The sequence below is a fragment of the Herpailurus yagouaroundi genome, unplaced genomic scaffold (assembly GCF_014898765.1).
Source record: "Herpailurus yagouaroundi ecotype Mexico unplaced genomic scaffold, PumYag 213, whole genome shotgun sequence".
In the NCBI taxonomy this organism is placed as follows: Eukaryota; Metazoa; Chordata; class Mammalia; order Carnivora; family Felidae; genus Herpailurus; species Herpailurus yagouaroundi.
Window position 1 is genome coordinate 6,744,965 of NW_024412444.1, and position 24,238 is coordinate 6,769,202.

At 39.4% G+C, this 24,238-nt stretch overlaps 1 protein-coding gene and 1 long non-coding RNA gene across 5 annotated transcripts in view; one reads left to right on the forward strand and one right to left on the reverse strand.

The window, feature by feature from the left end:
• The window catches only part of LOC121016782 (uncharacterized), a 46,388-nt gene that overhangs the window by 6,965 nt on the left and 15,185 nt on the right, over positions 1-24,238 (forward strand). The window lies entirely within an intron of this gene.
• PTPRG (protein tyrosine phosphatase receptor type G) overlaps positions 19,612-24,238 on the reverse strand; it is a 722,691-nt gene continuing 718,064 nt past the window's right edge. For all 4 annotated transcript variants that reach the window (XM_040454574.1, XM_040454572.1, XM_040454573.1 and 1 more), the window contains one exon: positions 19,612-24,130. In XM_040454574.1, coding sequence (XP_040310508.1) covers positions 23,984-24,130 — 147 coding nt within the window. In that variant the 3' untranslated portion in view covers positions 19,612-23,983. The remainder of the gene's footprint in view (positions 24,131-24,238) is intronic.

Genomic DNA, 24,238 nt, shown 5'->3' on the forward strand with positions numbered 1-24,238 from the left:
CAAGAGTTGGATGCTTAATGGACTGAGCCACCCGGTGACCTGCTCATTATTTTTTTATAACATGTTCTAAAATTGATTTTTAAAAATGTACTTATTTAAATTCAAGTTAGTTAACATACTGTATAGTATTGGTTTCAGGAGTAGAACCCAGGGACTCATCACTTACATATAACACCCAGTGCTCATCCCACCAAGTACCCTCCTTAATGCCCATCCCCCCAGCCACCTCCCCTCCAGCAACTCTCAGTTTGTTCTCCATATTTAATAGTCTCTTATGGTTAGACCCACTCTCTCTTTTTGTCTTATTTTTTCTTCGTTTCCCCTATGTTCTCTGTTTTGTTTCTTAAATTCCACTTATGAGTGAAATTGTAATAGTTGTCTTTTCTCTAACTTATTTTGCTTAGCATAATATACTCTGGTTTCATCCACATTGTTGCAAATGGTAAGATTTCATTCTTGTTGATGGCCGAGTAACATTTCATTGTATGTATATATTACATCTTTTTTACCCATTCATCAGTGGATGAACATTTGGGCTCTTTCCATGATTTGGCTATTGTTGATAGGGCTGCTATAAACATTGGGATGCATGTGCCCCTTCAAATCAGCATTTTTATATCCTTTGGATAAATACCTCATAGTGCAATTGCTGGGTCATAGGGTAATTCCATTTTTAGTTTTTTAAGTAACCTCCATACTATTTTCCAGAGCGGCTGCACCAGTTTGCATTCCCACCAACAGTGCAAAAGGGTTCCCTTTCTCCACATCCTCACCAACATCTATTGTTGCCTGAGTTGTTAATTTTAGCCTTTCTGTTAGGTGTGAGGTGGTATCTCATTGCGGTTTTGATGTGTATTTCCCGGATGATGAGTGATCTTGAGTATCTTTTCATGTCAGCCATCTGACTGCCTTCTTTTGAAAAGTGTCTTTTTATGTCTTCTGCCCATTTCTTCACTGGATTATTTGTGTTTTGGGTGTTTAGTTTGATAAGTTCTTTATAGATTTTGGATACGAACCCTTCATCTGATATGTCATTTGCAAATACCCTCTCCTATTCTGTCAGTTGCCTGTTAGTTTTATTGATTGTTTCCTTTGCTGTGCAGAAGCTTTTTATCTTGATGAGGTGCTAAGAGTTCATTTTTGCTTTTGTTTCCCTTGCCTTTGGAGACATGTCGAAGTAGAAGTTGCTGAAGCTGAGGTCAAAGAGGTTGCTGCCTGTTTTCTCCTCTAGGATTTTGATGGTTTCCTGTCTTGCATTTAGTTCTCTAATCCATTTTGAGTTTATTTTTGTGTATGGTGTAAGAAAGTCGTCCACGTTCGTTCTTCTGTATGTTGCTGTCCATTTTTCCCAGCACCATTTGCTGAATGAACTGTCTTTTTTTCCATTGGATATTCTTTCCTGCTTTGTTGAATATTCATTGGCCATATCTTTGTGGGTCCATTTCTGGGTTCTCTGTTCTGTTCCATTAACGTATGTGTCGGTTTTGTGCCAGTATCATACTGTCTTGATTATTACAGCTTTGTTACACAGCTTGAAGTCTGAAATTGTGATACCTCCAGCTTTGGTTTTTGTGTTTCAATGTTACTTTGGCTATTTGGGGGCTTTTCTGGTTCCATACGAATTTTAGAATTGTTTGTTCTAGCTCTGTGAAGAATACTCGTGTTACTTTGATAGAGATTGCATTGAATATATAGATTGCCTTGGGTACTATTGACATCTTAACAATATTCTTTCAGTCCATGAGCATGGAATGTTTTTCCATTTCTTTGTGTTTTCAATTTCTTTCACAAGCTTTCTGTAGTTTTCAGCCTGTAGATCTTTTACCTTTTTGGTTAGGTTTATTCCTAGGGATCTTACGATTTTTGGTGCAGTGGTAAATGGAATCTATTCCTTGATTTCTCTTTCTGCTGCTTCATTGTTGGTGTACTGATTGTAGGAATACAATCAGTTTCTGCACGTTGATTTTATATCTTGTGATTTTCCTGAATTCATGTATCAGTTCAAGCAGTTTTTTAGTAGAGTCTTTTGGTTTTCCACATAGAGTATCATGTCATCTGCAAAGAGTGAAAGTTTGACTTCTTCCTTGCCAGTTGGTATGCCTTTAATTTCTTTTTGTTGTCTGATTGCTGAAGCTAGGACTTCCAGTACTATGTTTAACAACAGTGATGAGAGTGTTCCTGACCCTAGGGGGAAAGATCTCCATTTGTACTCATTGAGGATGGTATTAGCTGTGGGTCATTTGTATATGGCCTTTATGATGTTGAGGTATGTTCTTTCTCTCTCTACTTTCTTGAGGGTTTTTATCAAGAAACAACGCTGTATTTTGTCAACTGCTTTTTCTGCATCTATTGAGAGGATCATATGGTCTTTATCTTTCTTTTATTAATGTGGTGTATCATGTTGATTGATTTGTGAATATTGAACCAGCCCTGTTGCCCAGGAATAAATCCCACTTGATCATGGTGAAGAGTTATTTTAATGTACTGTTGAATTGGATTTGCTAGTATCTTATTGAGAATTTTTGCATCTGGGTTCATCAGGGATATTAGCCTGTAATTCTCCTTTTTAGTGGCATCTTTGTCTGGTCTTGGAGTCAAGGTAATGCTGGTTTCATAGAATAAGTGTGGAAGCTTTCCTTCCATTTCTATTTTTTGGAAAAGTTTGAGAAGAATAGGTATCATCTTTTCTTTAAATGTCCAGTAGAATTCCCCTGGGAAGCCATCTGGCCCAGGACTTTCATTTGTTGGGAGATTTTTGACTCCTAATTCAATATCTTTGCTGGTTATGGGTCTGTTCAGGTTTTCTATTTCTTCTGTTTCATTTTTTGTAGTTTGTATGTTTCTAGGAATTTGTTCATCTCTTCTAGATTGCTCAGTTTGTTGGCATATAATTTTTCATAGTATTCTCTTATAATTGTATTTCTGTGTGTTGGTTGTTATCTCTCCTCTTTCATTCATGATTTTACCTATTTGGGTCTTTTCTCTTTTTGATAAGTTTGGCTAAGGGTTTATCAATTTTGTTTATTCTTTTCTTTAATGTTTATTTATTTACTTTGAAGGAGAATGCACGAGAGAGTAGGAGGGGGGCAGAGGATCTGAACTGGGCTCTGTGCTGACAGCAGACAGCCTGACATGGGGCTCGAACTCACAAACCACGAGATCGTGACCTGAGCCGAAGTTGGATGCTTAACCGACTGAGCCACCCACGCGCTGCTCAATTTTGTTTATTCTTTCAAAGAACCAACGTTTCATTCTATTGAGCTATTCTACTGCTTTTGTTTGTTCTTATATAATTTATTTATGTTTTAACCTTATTTCCCTTCTGCTGGCTTTAGGCTTTATTTGCTCTTCTTTTTCTAGCTCCATTAGGTATAAGGTAAGATTGTGTATTCAGAACCTTTCTTACTTCTTCTGATAGGCCTGGATTATAATATACTTTGCTTTTGCACTGTCTTTGCTGTATCCCAGAGGGTTTGGACTGCTGAGTTTTCATTTTCATTTGCTTCCATGTGGTTTTTTTTTTCTCCTTTAATTTCCTGGTTAACCTATTCATTCTTTAGTAGGATGCTCGTTAACCTCCATGTATTTGAGTGCTTTCCAAATTTTTTCTTGTGGTTGATTTCAAGTTTCATAGTGTTATGACCTGAAAATATGCATGATACGATCTTGATCCTTTTGTATCTGTTGAGGTCTGACTTGTGACCGAGTATGTGATCTGTTTTGGATAATGTTCTATGTGCACTGAGGAGAATGTGTTTTCTGCTGCTTTAGGATTAAATGTTCTGAATATATCTGTTAAGTCAATCTGGTCCAGTATGTCGTTCAAAGTCACTGTTTCCTTGTTGATTTTCTGCTTAGATCATCTGTCCATTGCTGTAAGTGGGGTAAAGTCCCTGACTAGTATGGTATTATTATCAATGAGTTTCTTTATGTTTGCTATTAACTGTTTCGTGTATTTGGGTGCTTTCAAGTTGGAGGCATAAATATTTATAAAAGCTCTTCTTGATAGACCCCTTAATTGTGACTTAATGTCCTTCTTCATCTCCTGTTATAGTCTTTGTTTTAAAAAATCTTGTTTCTCTGATAGAAGTATGGCTACTCTGGCTTTATTTTGATCTCCATTAGCACCATAGATGGTTCTCCATCCCCTCACTTTCAATCTGCTGGTGTCTTTACATCTAAAATGAGTCTCTTGTAGGCAACATATAGATGGATCTTGTTTTTTAATCCATTCTGATACCCTTTGTCTTTTGATTGGAGCATTTAGTCCATTTATGTTCAGAGTGATTATTGAAAGATATGAATTTAGTGCCATCGTGTTACCTGTAGAGTGGGTGTTTCTAGTGATGTTCTCTGGTCTTTTGTGGTCTTTGTTGCTTTGGTCTTCTTTTTTTTTCTCCACTCAAAGAGTCCCCCCTTAAAATTTCTTGCAGGGCTGGTTTAATGTTCACAAACTTCTTTAGTTTTTGTTTGTCTGGGAAACTCTTTATCTCTCCTATTCTAAATGCAGCTTTGCTGGATACAGAATTTGTGTCTCCATATTTTTCCCATTCAGCACATTGAATATTTCCTGCTACTCTCTTCTGGCCTGCCAAATCTAGTGGACAGGTCTGCTGTGAAACTTACGTGTCTACCCCTGTGGGTTAAGGACCTTTTGTCCCTAGCTGCCTTCAGGATTCTCTCTTTATCTTTGTATTTTGCTAGTTTTATTATGATATGTCATGATGTTTACCTGTTTTTGTTAATTTTGAGGTGAGTTCTCTGAGCCTTTTGGACTTGAATGCTTATTTCCTTCCCCAGATTAGGGAGGTTCTCAGCTATAATTTGTTCAAATAAATCTTCTGCCCCCTTTCCCCGCTCTTTGTCTTCTGAGACTCATGTGATACGGATATTGTTTCATTTTATGGAATCTGTAAGTTCTCCAAGTGTTCCCTGGTGATATAATAGTTTCCTTTCCCTCTGCTTTTCAGCTTCATGATTTTCCATAATTTTATCTTCTACATCACCTATTCTCTCCTCTGCTTCTTCGGTCCTTGTTGTGACTATATCCAGTCGATTTTGCATCTCAGTTATAGCATTTTTTATTTCAGCCTGACTAGTTTTTAGGTCTTTAATCTCTGCAGCAAGGGTTTCTCTGGTAGCTTCCATGCTTTTTTCAAGCCCAGGTGGTAGTTTTATGACTCTTGTTCTAAATTCTTGTTCAGGTATATTGCTTATATCTGTTTTGAGCAAGTCCCTGGCTGTGATTTCTTCTTGACCTTTTTTTGGGGGAGGAGAATTCCTCCAGCTTGTTATTTTGGCTAAGTTTCTGTCTTTTGTGTTTTAAAAGCTTGTTATATTTCCTGCACCTGAGAGTAAAGCTGTATTCGAAAGGCGTCATACACTCTCCAGTGCCTGGCACTTCCGGAAGTGTTTCTGGTGTATGCTGTGTGCTCTCTGCTGCTGTGTTTTGCTGCTCTTTCCCACTGGTCAGTCTTCTGCAGAGCTCCCCCTCGCTTGCATTGGGGAGTATTTGGACCTCTAAGTAGCTGTGCTTTGGTTTGCTTGGTAAAATAAGCCTGGAAAAAAGGGGGGAAAACCCTGGTCTGTAAAAAAAAAAAAAAAAAAAGAGAAAAGAAAAGGGAACAAAAAACCCCCATAGAATCAAAAAACTATAAGGCTGATTCTGAAGAAAAAGGAAAAGAAAAAGAAGAAAAGAAAAAAAAAGAATTAAGACTGATCAAAAAAAAAAAAAAAAAAGAGGGGTGCCTGGGTGGCTCATTTGGTTAGGCGACCGACTTCGGCTCAGGTCATGATCTTGCAGTTTGTGAGTTCGAGCCCCGTGTCGGGCTCTGTGCTGACAGCTCGGAGCCTGGAGCCTGCTTTGGATTCTGTGTCTCCTCCTCTCTCTCTGCCCCCTCCCCTGCTCACACTTTGTCTCTCAATAATAAGTAAACGTTAAAAAACAAAAAAAGAAAAGGAAATGAAAAGACAAATACACAAGAAACTATGACCCTCATTCCAAAAGTAAGTCTTGTCCTTTTTCCACCAGAGCTGCAGGTGTTATTTTGAAGCACTTGACTTTCAGTACACTTGGTGCATGGTGGGGGGGTGGGGTGGGGGCACGGCGGTTGCTGGCTGTGCTGGTCTGGAGGAGGGGCCCATTGCGCTGGCTCAGATTTGGTCTTGCTCCAGTAATTAAGCAGTTGCCAGGCACGAGGTGGCAGAGTTTGGTGTAAGCAGGTCCCACCTCCACTGGGGGCCACTGTGTTGCTCTCTGAAGCCCCAGTGTGGTGATTTGGGGGTGGGGGGATGGCACCACCACAATCTCTTATCCCCAGACAGGGGGAATCTCACACACTCCCATTCAGGCAGCCCTCACCTAATAGGACAGACAGCTTTCCCCGTGCCACAACTGTCCTGCGTTTTTTCTTTGTTGCCAGACCGGGATTCAAAACCCAAAGCCTTAAAGGACCCGGCACCATTTGGATCCACCCACCTCCTCCAGAGTAGACCCTCTCCACACTTTGTCCCAAGTCCTTCGTCCCTGAAAAACAGTCCCACACCTGCGCAGGGCATGGAGTCTATGGTGTAGTGCTGCTAAAAGCAGCAAAGGTTACATTCCCTCTTGGTGCGTCTATGAAACACCTTTTGCTGGCACCTGCAGGGTCTTTTGTCCTTGGGGAGGCAGTATATCCTCTTCCAAAAGTACTCCAGGAAGGGAACCATTCTCTCCCAACATGCCCTGGAGATCTCTACACCATGCTATGCACTCAGGGGCCAGCTGCCTCCTCCCCAGGAGTGCACGCCACAGCTCCACTCCAGAGAAAGTTGCACATTTGGAAGTCCTCAGAGTTTTAGCTCCAAAAGCTGTTCGCAAAAAAACCCTGTGACACTCACTAGTTTTTTTTCCCCAGTCCGTGGTCCGGAGACACTTGCCTCTTGTGTGAACCGATGCCACACTCTCTTAACCCCTCTTTCTTTCTCTCCCTTTTGTCTCTCCTTGGAAAGGGTTCCCTCTCCCCTAATTCACTCCCATGCACCTTGCACCAGCCATGCTGTTTCCCTTCAACCGTGGAGATCCTTCTGTCAGTCCACAGATTGATTTCCTGGGTGTTACAAGTGATCTGATCTCAATACAGCTGTGTGTGAGGGACTGGGAAAGGCCAGGGTCCCCCTCAGTCTCTACCATCTTCACTCTGATCTGTAAGATTAACTTAAATATTTTAGGGCGCCTGGGTGGCGCAGTCGGTTAAGCGTCCGACTTCAGCCAGGTCACGATCTCGCGGTCCGTGAGTTCGAGCCCCGCGTCGGGCTCTGGGCTGATGGCTCAGAGCCTGGAGTCTGTTTCCGATTCTGTGTCTCCCTCTCTCTCTGCCCCTCTCCCGTTCATGCTCTGTCTCTCTCTGTCCCAAAAATAAATAAAAAACGTTGAAAAAAATTAAAAAAAAATATTTTAGTGATAGTTGTACTTATTTGAGGTTACACTTTAGTTAAATTAGATTTGGGGGTCTTTCTGAAAGTTGTCAATTTCATACCTACTATCAGACTCCTGAATATTCTCTATGGATATCTGTTCCCATTCTTTGCATTTTGATTCTTTTAAATTTCATTCTCAAAGAATAGCCTTATGTTTTACGGGTGCTTTGATGTAGTTACCATGTACCATCCACTTTGGGTCCAAAAATGCAAGTACTAAAGAAATGTGTGATCACTTCTTCATTAATTTTTCTTTTTCTACATTTTCCCTTCCTATAATCTTCTCTACAGTCTGAGTGATTTTTGTTTTTTTAAACATAAATCAGAACTCTCAAGTCTCTTCCTCAAATCCTGAGCGGCTTTCCATTGCCCTGAGGGTAAAATCCATACTCCTTGGCAGAGGAGGACTGCATGCACTGCTTAACTGACTTCCTTCTTACCCCAGGCTCCCCCTCATTTGCTCTGATCTTGCTGATGCACACCAACCTCACCCCATCTTACGAACGTTTGCACCAGATGTTCACTCTGCCTGGAACATCTTCCACAGAGCTTTCTATGTTCTGCAAATGTCACTCCCTGAGAGAGTCTTTTTTTGTCCACCTGGTCAAAAATACTCCCTCTCCCCATCATTCTCTGTCCTCTTACCTTGCTTTATTATTTTTTTTTTTTTATAGTTCTTACCTCTACCAGATACAAATTTGCGTGTGTGTGTGTGTGTGTGTGTGTGTGTGTGTGTGTATCTGACACATTTGCTTACATGTATGCTGTCTTCCTCTCCCACTAGGATATAAATTTCACAAGAGCAGGAACCCTATTTATCTTGCTGACAGCTGTGCATTCAATACCTAGAACAGCATCCACTCCTATTCTGTTTAACAGAATTGTAAAATAAGTAAGATCTAGGCAGCCACTGTAGTATTGGGTGGCAGAAGAGAAATTCCAAGTTCAGAAGGGGGTGCAGGGACAAAGCTAAGAAGATACTACAAGTTATGACTCAGGTCCCTCATGGCTGTACTTTTTTTTTTTTTAAGTTTATTTATTTTGAGATGGGGTGGGGGGGCAGGCAGAGAGGGAGAAAGAATCTTAAACAGGCTCTGTGCTTTCAGCATGGAGCCTGATGCAGGGCTCGAACTCACAAACTGTAAAATCATGACCTGAGCTGAAATCAAGTCAGGCGCTCAACCAACTGAGCCACCCAGGTGCCCCAAGAATTTGTTAAACTTTAAAGTGTTTTTACCACTGTTGAAATCAAGATTTTCTTGAGTAGTTTTTGTTCTATAATTTTGTTTTGAACATGAACTTGTTGTCTATTCCTGTGACGTAAATTTCCTTAAAAAAAGATGATTTGAGAGCCTGGCAATGGAACATTCATTTATGTCCTGTGCCCCAATTTTATTTATTTCCCCAAACTATAATATAATTTTATGGTTCAGATGAATTTCTGACAACTGTGAATGCATTCAAATTCCTTTTAAGAGCACTATTTTGTTTTCATTGATAGTTTAAATTTAGTCTGTTGAGAGTACTTGTGTGACCTTAAAAAAATTCTGTGGGGGATAAAAAAAACCTCTTTTATATAAATTTATTTCTCCACCAACTTTGCTATATACATAAATAGGTCCACATAAAATTTCCACCTGACTCAAAGTAGACCACCTTTAAACAAAGTATGCATGGAAAAGGAATATGAAAATAGTAAACTCCTCTTCCAATCCCAGACTTTATGGAAATTTTAAACCAGCTGATGTTGTGAATAAGTCTGAAAAGTCTGACCTTTTACGACTGAGATGCACTGGATATCTGCACAGATAGGTGCTGGAGAAGCAGGGTGGTGAAATGGTGACCCTGCAGAGTTAGAACCCATGCATTGTAGTTCTGGATTTGCTGCAAACTGTTTCATCGTTGGCAAGAAGGGAAGATACTACTTTCTTTCTCTAATTCACCGGAGACTTGTGAGGCCAAATGAATCATACCTGTGAAACTGCTTTCAGAATTGAAAGGTACTGTGAAATGTAAGATTTTCACTTTTGAGTGGCACTAATGATAAAGTTAGATGTATTTTGTTAGACTGTTCTTATTTAGTATCATACATAGTCTTGTAAAGTGTGGTAAAAGTCTTACAAATTGTTTAACTTAGAATGTGGTTCTTTCTCATGAAGATAGCAAGGGTCTGTCTGGTCTATTTTAGTTCTGATTTATTCTATGAATGTCCAGTTAATGTCTTTTCAAATATAATATTTTCTCTCATCTCTGAGATTACCTGAGCTGTAAAGACTGATGAATTCTAAGCTCATTTAGCAGGTGAATAAAGGTATTTACACATTTATTTAACATGCAAATAAAAGTAAATTTTCTTGAAATAAATCTTGCAATAGGGTCCCTTTGTCTTTTACATTTTTTATTAGGCTTTGTGAACTAATTTTCCTCTTCTTTGTAGACTCAGAATTATTGTGTATTTTTCATTCTGGAACTTACAAAAATTCTCAAAAGTCACTGATAATAAATAAACTTAATTTTAAAATGTTTTTAAACCTACAGAATTAAGTTTCTCAGGAGAGTAAAATTGACAGATCTATTGTACTTTGAGGTAGTTCCTGAAGGGACAAAGTTAGAATATTTAACCCCCAGATGTATGAAAAGATTGAGTTATTTCTGACTTACCGTGGAAAAGAGAGCCATACTATTTGTATTTAAAATTGACAATCACTCCCAGGGACACTTTTAAATAGAGTGAGCCTTTTCTAAAACTGTATGAGAAAATACAGATATATTTTGAGAAGAGCTGTATTTTCAGGAAAATTATGTGAGTAAACTGGACTGAGCTAGAAAAATAGTCTGTTGTGTACTCTTTTTGGCAGTACTGTTATTTAAAAAAAAATGCTTATTTTGAGAAAAAGCGGGTGCGGGAGCGGGAGAGAGAATCCCAAGCAGGCTCCGTACTGTCGGCAAAAAGCCTCTTGTGGGGCTTGATCCCACAAACCGTGAGATCGTGACCTGAGCCAGAATTAGGAGTCGGATGCTTAATCGACTGAGCCAGCCAGGTGTCCTGGAAATAATGTTATTGATATACCTAAATCTTCAGTGGCTCTCACCTTCAGGCAAAGTCCAGTTCTAACTGTTTAGCCTGATATTTAAGGCATTCCATGGTGTAGACCACATCTTCCTTTTCCAAGTTTGTCTCATTTTTTTAGATGAAAATTTTGTTTATTCAAGACTTGCACCAACATTCACATTAACAGAAGGTCCTTAATTATTTATTTTGTCCCTCAAAATCTTTCATCTCTTAAGGTTCAGCTTTAGGGTCATTTTCTTCTTAAACTTTTCCTCTGAACTTCATTGCACTAATTTATGTTAATAATCCTAGTCTGTTTGGAACCTAATGATAAATTGTCATGTGTTGTTATTTAACATTCAGGTCTGTATGTATTTTTGGTGTGTGCGTATATAGAGAGGCTGCATGTTATCTTAATTTTTTCTGTGTTCTACAGGGCTTAGAATATGTAGGGATAGGCATATAAAACACGTCCAGTAGGGGTGATTGGGCGGCTCAGTTGGTTAAGCATCTGACTCTTGATTTCGGCTCAAGTCATGATATCACAGTTTGTAAGTTGGAACCCCCCCATCAGGCTCTGTGCTGACAGCGTGGAGCCTGCTTGTGATTCGGATTCTGTCTCCCTTTCTCTGCCCCTACCCCGCTTGGGTGCTCTCTCTCTCTCAAAATAAAGAAGCCTAAAAAAATGTTCAATAAATGTTAAAACTTTTGATAGTTGGGGTTCCTGGGTCAGTTGGTTGAGCGGCCGACTTTGGCTCAGGCCATGATTGCACAGTTGTGAGTTCCAGCCCCGCACCGGACTCACTGCTCTCAGTGCAGAGCCTGCTTTGGCTCTTCTGTCCTTGTCTCCCTCTGCCCCTCCCCCACTGACGCTCTCTCAAAAATAAATGAAACATTAAAAATAAAAAAAACTTGGGGCGCCTGGGTGGCTCAGTCGGTTGAGCGTCCGACTTCAGCCCAGGTCATGCATGATCTCACTGTCCGTGGGTTCGAGCCCTGCCTCGGGCTCTGTGCTGACAGCTCGGAGCCCGGAGCCTGTTTCAGATTCTGTGTCTGCCTCTCTCTCTGACCCTCCCCTGTTCATGCTGTGTCTCTCTCTGTCTCAAAAATAAATAAACATTAAAAAAATTTTTTTTAATTAAATAAATAAATAAATAAATAAATAAATAAATAAAACTTACGCTAGTTTTCCTAGTATTGTAGTTCTTGGTTGAAGTCTGGCTTAACATTGAAAAGATGGACTACCCTCCAGTCCACTCCTACGGCATAGACTCTTTGAGCATGAGTGTTCTCTATGCAGAACATTACTCTTATTTTGAAAAACTCTGACAAAACTATGTTAAAAAGATTATTCAGGAAAATAAATTCTCTTTAGTCATCATACATTCTCTTTATAAAACTCGGAGTTACTGAAAGCCCCAGCTCATAAAGTCACAATGAGAGGTTAGCTACTCATCGACTTATAATGTCAAATGGACACAACTCCATCCAGGGCTTTTTGAGGGGTGTTGGCCATTGTACCTTTTTGTGCTTGTTTCTCCTTACAGGGTAAGACATATCTCATGTTCTCATTCTTCACCACCACTTTAACGTCTCAGGAACAACTCTTATTTAATAAGCTGAAGAACAGATTTAGGATAGGCTGTCAAAGCAAGAGCATAGAAACGAAATGGTTCATCTTACTATTAAAACTTCCAGATTAACTAATCAGAAACAGTTTCCAGGCGAAATCTGAGCACTGGAAGGAAGGAAGGGGAGGGCATTCCAGGTGACAGGAGTGACTAGCAAATGTCTAAGTGTAGGAATGAAACCGCCTCTGCACCAAGGAGTAGATAGGTTGGACTTTGTTAACATAGAGCTGTTAGAGGAAGAGGAGAAGAAATAGAAGGTTGGATAAATGGTAGTAGTAGTAACAGGAGGAATAATGACGTCTTGAAAGCCAGGAGTTAATGTTTGATGTGATACAGGAAGGAAACAATTGAATAGTCCAAGGAAGATTGACAAGATTAAATTGGTTGGTTTTTAAAGGAGATTAATTAACAGAGATTTGTTCTTGAATTTTCTAAAACTGTTTTTTTGAATAGATTTGTTAAACATACTCTATTTTATCCCTTTTGTCCCATATCTCACGTGGCTTGTGTGTAACCTGCCTCATGCGAACTTAACAATGTACTTTCCTTTTTTCAGATCTCTGCCAAAGTGTTTTCTTTTCTTTTCTTTTTCTTTTTTTGAAAACACACTGGTATTCTCAAATAATGGATTTTTTAAAAAGTTTCAATTTTTTTTTTTTTGGTAATCTCTCTATCCAGCATGGGACTTGACCTCATGACTGAGAGATCAAGGTCATGCTCTCCTGACAGCCAGCCAGTCATCCCTCTCCAATAATGGATTTAATCTTTTAAAATTTTTTTAAAAAAATTTCGATTTCTCTTGCTTGCCTAATACAGACATGAATCTGAGTGTCGCTTTCTGTGGTCTCGTAGACTCTTTAACAAAGCAACATAATCTTATTTTAATGGCTAAGGATAACTGTGATAATATGATAATGTTCTCTCTGCTAATTTTAGCTCAGTTTTTAGTCAGTAATTTTACATAGGGTTTGTACTCCTCTCCTAAGATTTTTCCTAAACAGAACACTTTGACAGCTCCTAATTAGGTTGTCATTAAATCACATTTGGTGAACATCATTAGGAAAACGTACCCTCAGCATGTGTTGACTTTCATTTGGAAAATAAAAAAAGCCTATGAGAATATAACTCTAAATAGAAAATAAGTTGTATCTATTTACGTAAATAATTGTGGAAGAATAGCCTGTTCACTAGATACACAATTTGTGGTTGGCAGGTTTTTTCTTTCAACACTTTAAAAATGTCACTCCGTTGTTTTATGACTTGAATGGTTTATGATGAGAAGTCTGCTATAATTCTTGTTCTCCTGGTGCATAGTGGTGGCTGTGTGAGTATTTGTTGAGTGCTGAAAGAAGAAAGTGGTGTGGTCAATTGCTAACAACTTAGTGGAGTCGAGGGGAGAGAACAAGGTATTTGGAGAACTTTGAGTTGTGGGATGCTGCTGCTGGAATCCCCATTGACACAGGTTGAGAGAATGGAAGAAAAGAATGGATCTTGTGACTATAGTCAGCTCTCAGGAAGTTTTATAATCAGAGGGAAACACGACTGAGTTGCCAGTCAAAGGATTCTTGGCATCAGGAGAAGGTTTTTCTAAGTTGGTGATAATAGAGTGTATTCGTATGCCAAAATGAATGATTCAGTACAGAAGTCGTGGTACCATCTGACTCAAGTAATAGGAGAGCTAATGCAAATGAAGTCCTGGAGAGGGCAAGAAGGATGGGCCATCTACAAGTCATGGAAGAGGGAAGGGCTGGTCTTATATAGGAGCAGGGATGCTTTCTGATGTAACAGGAGGGAGGTAAAGATCATGAGTTACACATATAGGGAAGTTGATAGTAGTTGTCTTTTTCCTGAGTTATTGGGATATAGCAGCCCTAAGTCCTTTAAGGGTTTGTTTTTTTTTTTAATGTAAACAGTGAAGGTGTTCTAGTACACCATAAAGTTCTAGAGATTGTATTTTTATTTGGACTGTCTTTGCAGTAACCAAAACCATGCTTTCCATGGTATTGATGTTTTGTAGAGAATATAGGGGCACCTTGGTGGCTCAGTTGGTTGAGCGTTTGACTCTTGGTATTGCCTCAGGTCATGATCTCACTCAAGGTTTGTGGGATTGAGCCCTGTGTCAGGCTCTGCGATGACAGCTGGAGCCTGCTTGGGATTCTCTCTCTTTCTCTCTCTCTCTTTCTCTCTCTCTCTCTGCCCCTCCCCCACTTACACCTGTGTGCATGTGCACTCTGTCTCCCTCTCTCAAAATAAATAAACTTAAAAAAAAAAAAAAACAGGGAATATGATGGGGATGCGAAAAACAGATTACACCTACTGCCCGCTGAGCGGTCGTAATTCACCTGCTCCGGTGTACAACTTTATTGAGAGATGTGGGTTCCCTATTAATCTAACCCCGAGAAATTTTAGAGCACTGAAAAAGAGGGGAGCTCTTAAGGGAGATGGTGGTGAGGTCAGGTGCGGCAGCTTTTTAAGTTTTCCTCAGTACTAAGAATTTTAGGGAATATTTGGGCCCAAATCCCTTTTGAAAATAGCAAAAACCTCCTTTATCATGTGTGAGCAGGGGAGAGGCAGAGGGAGAGGGAGAGAAAGAATGTTAAGCAGGCTCCATGCCCAGCGCAGAGCCTGAGGACATGGGTCTCCACCTCCTGACCTGGAGAGCATGCATGACCTGAGCCAGAATTGAGTCAGATGCTTAACTGACTGAGCCTCCTGCGCCCCCTCTTTTATCATTAAAAAAAAAATTTTTTTTTTAGTAATTATTTTTGAGAGAGGGAGAGAGAGAGAGCATGAGTGGGAGAAGGGCAGAGAGAGAGGGAGACAGAATCCAGAGCAGGCTTCAGGCTCTGGTCTTTCAGCACAGAGCCTGACGCGGGGTTCGAATTCATGAACTGCAAGATCATGGCCTGATCTGAAGTCAGATGCTTAACTGACGGAGCCACCCAGGCCCCCCCGCCCTTTATCAGTTTTTAAAGCCTGGGATAACTGTTAAAAGCCACGGGATGGTTTGGGAACTGTATGGCCCCAGTGCTCACATGCATGCATGTACATGAGGCATTTAAAAAATAAGACCAAGGAGGCAAATAGGACTCTTTCTCTAAAAGTAGAGAATCTGGGGGCACCTAGGTGGCTCACTCTGTTAAGCACCTGACTCTTGATTTAAGCTCAGGTCATGGTTTCCCGGTTTGTGGGATGGAGCCCCATGTCAGGCTTTGAGCTCTCAGTGCGGAGCCTGCTTAGGATTCTCTCTCTCTCCTCTCTTTGCCCCTCCCCCAACTTGCACATGTGTGTGCACTCTCTTTTCTCAAAATAAATAAACATTTTTAAAAAATTAAAAAAATGAAGAATCCTGGCCAACCTTTTGGGATGTTCTGCACAAAATCCAGTTCAAATACTCTTTTTTTGTTTTTTTAAGATTTTTATTTTTTAAGTAATCTCTACACCCAGTGTGGGGCTTGAACTTATAACCCTGAGGTCAAGAGCTGCATGCTGTACCACCTGAGCCTGCCAGGAGCCCCCAGTTCAAATACTCTTTTTTTTTTTAATTTAGTGTTTATTTATTTTTTTATTATTTTAAAATTTTTTTTTTCAACGTTTATTTATTTTTGGGACAGAGAGAGACAGAGCATGAATGGGGGAGGGGCAGAGAGAGAGGGAGACACAGAATTGGAAACAGGCTCCAGGCTACGAGCCATCAGCCCAGAGCCCGACGCGGGGCTCGAACTCACGGACCGCGAGATCGTGACCTGGCTGAAGTTGGACGCCCAACCGACTGCGCCACCCAGGCGCCCCTAGTGTTTATTTATTTTTGAGAGAGAGAGAGAGAGAGAGAACATGAGAGCGAGAGCAAGTGGGAGAGGGGCAGAGAGAGAGAGGGGGACAGAGAATCTAAAGCAGGCTCTACACTGACAGCAGAGAGCCCGATGCAGGGCTCGAACTCAAGAACCATGAGATCATGCCCTGAGCTGAAGTTGGTTGCTTAACTGACTGAGCCACACAGGCACCCCACCAGTTCAAATATTCTTAAGCAATGTGAGAACTTAGTCCCAACAAGAGGTGTCCTAATAAACAACGAATATGAATAAGTTGAGCTTAAATTCACATGATTATTGTGCAGCTTTCCATGAAAAATGATGTTTCATACTTAGTATCGCATTGTAATAGCCCATCCCATACTATTTTTTAAATCACTAATTTTGCAACATTTTTAGCATGCGTGAGTCATGAAAATGTTAGATATTGTAATATATATTTTAATGCATTGTTAAAATACCCAAGGTTGTAATATTAAGTAATCAGTATTCTTAATGTTTCTTCCTTCAATAATCGACATTTTGGCAGAGGAAACAAATGATCTTATTTATGTAGGGGGACACTCTGAAGTAACGTTGATAGGCTTTAAGAATCTGTTGCAAAACCAGGAAATGTCTCTAATTGATGGCCATTTCTTCACCGTATAATAGTGAGTGACTAAAGAGGCCACGTAGGTCTAGGGTGAGGGAAGATGATGGTTGATAATGACGTGGATTTATTAAAAGTAATGAGAGCTAGAGGAGATAAAAATTGGCTGAGGAAAAAGAAATTGTCACCATTTGTATTAGTTTATAGGGCTTGGGAGTTGAAATAGGGCACTGTAGTTAGTGATACAAATAATATTTATCTTTTTCGTTATGCTGTGTAATACTTGTACTGGCGTTTGACATTAACAAATATGCTTGACTTTTCTGAGCTTATGAAGCTTTTTCTTAAAAAAAAAAAAAAAAAGATCTTAGAATGCACCAAGGGATTTAAACCATTAGAAGAGAAATATTCAAGGTGTGGGGCATTGTGTATATGTGTTCGTTTCCTGCTTTTGGCACTCTTGTTTTTGGACATTGTGACACATGGGCTACTCTCATTGTTCCCCTTCCTCTCCGTCCGCCTCCCTCGGATCTACTGTGATTCGGTGGGCTTCCTCATCAGGGAAGGAAATTTCTCAGGATTACTATTTAATTGGGTAAGCTCAGGTAGTTGACTTTTTGTTTCATGAGGTCTGCTAAGCAATTAATACATTAATAAAGCTAGATGATAGGGTTGTTATAATGGCTATTACTAATTGACTCTCCTAAGAGCTTTGCGTGCACCACGTCACGTGCTCCTTCCAGCAGTCCTGGGAGGTAGACACTGATTGCTCTGTTTGACAGCTGAGGAAGATGGCACTTAGAGACAAGTCAAGCAACTCGGCCCAGATCACTGTCAGTGGCAACCTTGACTAGACCGGTTGGCTGTTTGAACTGCCGTCCTTATTCTTTAACATTTTTTTCCCCTGTGGGGAAATGCTTTCTAAGTTCTAGCAGCAAGTTTAGTATAAAATAACAGAGTTGTGTGAACAGTAAGTTAGGGAGCCGGTGGTTACAGATTCTCTTTCTTTGCTACCAGTGTTGCACAGTTGTCTTTTGTACTCTTTTCCTAAGATCCGTTTGTACTGTAGTGCCAAATAAGTATTTTTGAATAGACTCAAGAACGAGTTTTTAGGATTAAGTTGTAATTTTTGACTCCTCTGACTTGAAATGCCTCTGCCAACAACTTTACATTCTGTCCAGGGTATGGCTAACCTGTGCCCTGTAGTGGTCATTTAGCAAATGCTTTTGGGAAGAATTCCGACAGAATACTAAATTTATCTACAAGTTAGAATGTTCCCCTAAGCTTTGCAAGGCCCATTGGCTCTCTCCACAAAGCCTGACTCTTACAGAAGTGGAGTGTTGGGAAGGGAAGGAAGATAATTAGGTTATAGGCCAGTAACTATTCAAGTCGAATGCTTTTCAAATGACCACAAATCAGATAAAGTTAATTTCCTGTTTTTCAATTTTTGAGCATCATAATGTAACTGTTAGGTTCAGATAAACTGCTACTCTAATTATCTTTCTTTTTTTTTTTTTTTCTGATTATCTTTCTTGCCAAACTTCTTAATCACAAAAGCCAATTTCACCTTGCTAGTTCCCAACTTTTAGTTCTTATTTGCTGGTGCCATTATGCTCTCTTACCGACACAGGCATAAAGGTAAAGCCAATGTCCTTAATCCTGTCTCTGAATCAGGACACGGCTGCCTGTAACTTGCTGCTAAATCTTACAGCTCTTAACAGTCAGAATTTTAGCTGTTAGAAAGTGGAGTTTTTAACCCGTAGCTTTTTGCATTCTTGTTTCTTAGCCCCATTCTTGGTAGCAGAAATGAAGCTTCTTTGTCCATATTCTCTTCTGAACCGCGAAAACCAAGTTTATAAGTTTATAAGTTAATTTGGTTAATTACTTTGAACAGTTATAACTGCTGCTGCATGGTGGCAGCTTGGGTGGACTTAGAAGTAATTAGGAGTGTGGAAGCCCTCTTTGCCCATCCTGGCTTCTTGGGATTTTAATGATGGAAGGTGACCTCAGAATTCTTAATGCAACTGCTGATAGAGTCCATGCAGGTTCCTTAAATGGCTGACAGGGGGCAGACGTGAGTTGACAGGAGAGACAGACTCAGGTGAACTGGACCATACAAGCAGCACCTAAAAGGGGCAACGGTGACTCGGTTCCAGCTTGTTAATGCCACGTGAAAATGTGAGCCTGGTGTTGTAACACTGCCCACATTTTTGAAAAGAGTTTGAATCTTGACGTCAAAGCTTTTATTTCTTAAGATGTTGGTAGATGGCTCATGTGACTTTTTAAAATTATGGGCCGAATAACCTGTATCTGTAGACCATCAATTCGTGACCTGTTGTGCTCTGTGATACAGAGTATTAAGTCTCTGAGGGTGTAATTTGAGCAAGGCTAGGGTTTTTATCATCTGAGAGATTCATTATTTTGTGCTGGAGTTGGTCTAAGAGAGCCCTGGAATAGATGAACATATTTTTTCTTAAATTCCTAGTTACTTAGGGAGAATGAAACGTCAGCTCTTGTTGTCTGTGGAAAGAAAAATGGGGGCCCTGGTAGTACTGAGCTCCTGATGTGAACCCACCGAAAGTTCACGGGGCATGGTGGGCCCAAGCCGTCAGGTTTGAGACCTGCGTACCCCTCCCTGTTTGGAAATGTCAAAATTGCTCATAAGTAGAAGCGATTGTAGGGATCCTACATACATCTCATAGAGTCTCCAAAAGTGTTGGCAGGATACATCCTTCATCCAACATCGTAAATAAGAGGTAGAAGTTGCTATAAATCTAGTTGGTATACTGGAGGAAGTAATAATTCTGCTTACACCTTAGCAGATTCATAATGCAAATCAAGTTTGATTCCATAGGTAGGTAAACATTTGTCATTCTTCACTCTTTGAGAAAGGTAGAATTCAGAACAGACATTTCTTTTGGTTTGCTGCCTATGTGAAGATGACTCTTTACATTTATGCCTGCCAACCCTCTTAGTTTTCATGGTAGTAAAATAAATGTTATCTGTTAAGGGAGACTAGTAACTTAATTTTATTGGAGATACTTTCATAGAAATGCTCAGCACTAATGATTACATCAAAAACCATACTTTATTTTATGTATAGCAATACAATTTACATATTAAATAACACTATAATAGAATGATTTGATACAGTTTTAAACAGAAGAAAAAAGGGAAAAATTTCAGGTTACAAAACCCCTCCCCCCTGAACAAATTAAAAAAACAAAACAAAACAACAATCACTTTTTCCAAATGGGTCAATGCAACGAATGTATTCAGTGACTAATTATGTCTAATTCCTATTGCACAAATGGTCAATGGAATTAAGAAAGAAAACCCAATTTTCACAATCACTGCCTCAAAGAAATAACACGTGTTGGATTCTTTTGGAATGCAAAGATATAGTTCTTGCTACTTCAATATACAGAAAGTTGAATTCACATATCCACCACAAAGAAAAACCCAAAAAACTAAAACAAAAACAAAACAAAACTATGACGGAGTTGAAACTAGAAAAAAATTAGCTTTATATGAAAATATAAAATTCTATGATTATATACCATAGATACAAAGTTTCCAGAAGATGCTTATCCAAGCAACAAAATATTTACAGTTTTAATGATTTTAGCTATTTCAAAATGAAGTGAAAGAAACATGAATTAACATGAAGGCTGAGGTTTTTTTTTCTTTTTTCTTTTTTAGAAACAATGGCTGCTTGCTAGTTTCAAATGTCCTAACAAAAAAGGAGTCACTACCCCAAATGTTGGAGAGTTGCAACATTTTATAAAATCGGCTGTCTCCTTTTCTGGAGATGTTTATTTCTTAAAACTCAAGATTTTTCTTGAAATTAATTATCCTCTGTAGAAAATGCTTCCCTTTGCAAATATTTAACAAAAATACTAAAAACAGTTTAACAGCTAAGACAAAGTAGAGGCCAAATATTAGTACAATTCCTTCCTATTTGTAGCATGCCTTCTTTCTAGAGATAAGTAAAGCCAGTATCGCATGTTAAATGGCAACTAAGGGAAAGCGCAAAGGGGTAAGTGAAATTATAGCTGTTTAAAAAAAAAAAAGCAGGCATTTTCCCTTCATATAAAAATTCACTGGCACCTTTTGAATATAATCTTTAGAACACAGGAGTTGAAAATGCATTTTCCAGTATAATTGCTAAATTCTTAAGACAAACTACATTTTGATTATTATTTCTTAAATTGTGATGAGTTTGGGTTTATTTTTTGCTTAGAATTAGTAATATGTATCTTTGGTAAATTGGTATCTATATTTTAATTTTTAAATATATATGCATTTTAAGAAAAAAATTCCTAACAAGGCAGTTGTGCTGTGTCATTATAAAATAATTAAGGTTATTTGTTGATTTCAGTATGTCACTCTGGGCTAAAATTTCCAACAGCCAAACCTTGAACACCATCAACTTCTCTGACCGTGCTGGACTCTTCAACTTGAAATAGACTCTTAAAGCTCCAAGGCATAAAAATTTAGGAAAACCAATTCAATGATCTTACTTTTGAAATTCAGAAGTTAACTTTTTAACACACGCGTATATAAAAGAAGACATTGTGGCTTTTGGATGCAAAAAGAGTTCTCCTGATGCCAGTAAGGGGTCTCCTCTGATGCCCAGTATGGCCACTTGTTGTGATCACTGCAGTCCAGTGTTGTATGATGTGTGCATTCTGTTCACCTAGAGCTAAATTCATACACCCACCAGCTTATTTTATAAAATAGCACATGATCGTTTGCAATAGCTATTTCCTTTCCCCCTGAGTGCAAATGGTAATAACCTTGTTGTGTAGTTAAGCAGTGTGTTCATGTCTCAAACAAAACACCATCTTTGAAACTCTCTGCCTCTGGAAAGATGCAAGCATATTTCTACTGATAACAAATGAAGGATCATATTCAGGATACACTCTCTGGGGCAAGTGAGGAAAGAACTGCTGAACAGAGCTGTCCTCACTGAAGTGTGTTTGGACCACTTAGGCAAGATGGGCAAACAGCAACTGCTCATGTTCCAGTGTGTGAGGATTTGCAGACTTTGGCTCAAGCCCACTATAGACACACAATTTCTCTGAGAACTTCAAGCCACCCTTTTCAATGCTTCTGTTTACTCGCGATCTTTCTTTTATTGTAACTACGATACCCATGTAAGAAATGGTCACAGAATTGTGTTGGAACTTAACGGTTTTCACGAATTGAGCCCTCTATAAATGGCACAGAAGGAAATACGTGTTCACTTATTTCTAAGCAGTGTTCACTTGTCTCAGAAAAAATTACCAAGGGACCATGAACCCCAACTCGAACATTACTTCTCACAGCCAAACCTGTGCCAACTACTAAAAAAGAGTTCACTCCTATCAATACTCTATATAAATTAAGTATAATCTGCTTGATTGACTGAAAAGGATCTAGCTCTTGCCATGATCTGCAACCTTGCCCTTCCTGATTCCCCTCAGCCTTCCGGCAGCTGTGGTGTTTCTGTGTTCAAGCTTCTCTCCTTCTGTGTAGATAGAGCTTCCTGGTGTTAACCTCTGATGGCAGCGGAGGGGCCGCAGAGGTGTTCTTTCCTCTAGCACGTACAGTTTAGCGGACTTCGCTCACTTGCGCACCTTTCCTTAAGCCTCACCTACATGGTTCGTGAACAGTGGACTATTGCCATGTTGTAGAATTTATGTGATGAAAACATGAGATTAACCCTGGCAAGTGACACAGTTCATGAAAACGCCATCAACTGGCTATGTATCGGAACTCCCAAACTTGGCCGGTAGCCTCTCCTTAGTGGCTTTGCTTCCTCAGCACCACTCTGACAGAGTGGTGACTTAAGAGAAATAGAACCTCAGCGCTGATTATCTTTAATGTCACAGAACCTACCCAGATAGTATGATAGTAGCCAGTATGGGGTTGTTGTTGAAGTTTATTGACCTAAAAATTAACCAAAACTCTTTTCTTCTTGACACGCCCAGTTCTGGTGATGACTTCTTCTAACAGAAGTCATCCCTTAAACACAAATATGTAATAGAACAGATCTCAGCAAGGAGCTTATTTTTCTAACTGAACTGAACTTTCTTATTGCTCCTAATTTCCCAATTGTGTACTTACGGCAGGGTGAATATGGCTCCAGAGGCTAGATCAGATAAGTTCCTTGGGCTCTGTGTAATGATTATTAGCCTCTTTGAGGGAAGTGTGTCTGTTCTTGGGGCTAAACCACACCAAGCCATCCCCATCTTTGAAAATCTATTTGAAAATGTCCATATCCTCTTTTATTCAAGATTCTGATTTCGTCTTTCCAAATCAGACTTCTCCATGTGTGGGAATCTACATAGTCCCAAGACTTTTGCTAATAAAGTATTTTCAGTTTTATCCTAAGTACAAGAATATATGTCATTATGGAATTTATCAGGAAATATTTGGCAAAAAAGGAAAGAAAAGAATGTTAACTATTTAGGTAGTTTTTATTAGAGTGCTAGACGAGTAATAGGGATATTTTAGAGGGCTAATTTCAAAGTTACACACCTGCAGAAATTTTCATTGTTCTACCTGCCATGATGTATGGTATTAGAAACCAAGAAGCATTAATGGAGAGTTACTAAAGGGATAGCGGAGATGTGTAAACTATTGCCATATCCCTATTGTAAAAGATAGCCCTGACTGCAGGGTGTAGCTATTTCAGAGGGTCAAGATGGAAATAACACACACCGTCCACATGGCTACTGTGAAAACTGTAATACAGAGATATCCTTTATTTTGACACAGTTGGGGAATTTTTTTTTAAGCTATGAATATAACTTCAACTAATAAGTGATGTTCACATAAAGCTCTTAAGCCTTCTAATTTCTTAATGGATACCTTTACCGTCATAAACGGAACTGTTTCAAGGCCATGAGGTTAACAGACTGTCTCAGTAGCTCCTAGGAACCTGCTATTCTTTGTAAGAAAACAATGCCCATCCACTCCATTAAAGTACAGAAGGCAGACAGTATTGAGCAGTGCCTAAAACAGACAGAGGAGAGGACCGAGGAAAAGCTCAGCATTGCCTGCTAGGAGGATGCAGCTGCTTTTGCAATAATAATAAAAAAACCAAGATCCACTGTCCTGACAAAACCTTCACTGTACTGAACTAAAAAGTAGCATGTGTGTTCTCATGGAATGTCACATCAGGGCTTGCTTTAGGATTAGATTATAGGCAGTAACACTGATCATATAGTGCAAACTAGGTAAAATTGCGTTTCACTGTGTGAAATGAACAGAGGTGCAAATGCTCAGTAGGATACCATTAAGACATAAAATGGCAAAAAATAAATATCAAAACTTTTATCAGTGTAAAAAAGTAACTGGGTTATTGTATAACCTAGAGTCTGGCAAAAAAGGCCTCAAAAAAGTTCTCAGTCTTCAGAAGTTTTACAAATTAAGTGCCCGTTCGGGATTCCAATCACACTAGAGATTCCATGCTCTCGGCAGGGTCTGATTCATCTGCGATGAGAACAGCACCATTTTTGTCCACTGTCATGGGACCATTTCCATTTTCTTTAGTGCTGACCAGGCTGAGCATTGCTTTATAGACAAACTGGTATTGTTCCTGAAAAACAAGGAGAAGACAGTTTGAGACAAAGAACAGCTTAGTCATTTCATCTAAGGTAGAAAGACCAATTTTTAAAAAAGGTAATTATAAAAAAACAAGAATATA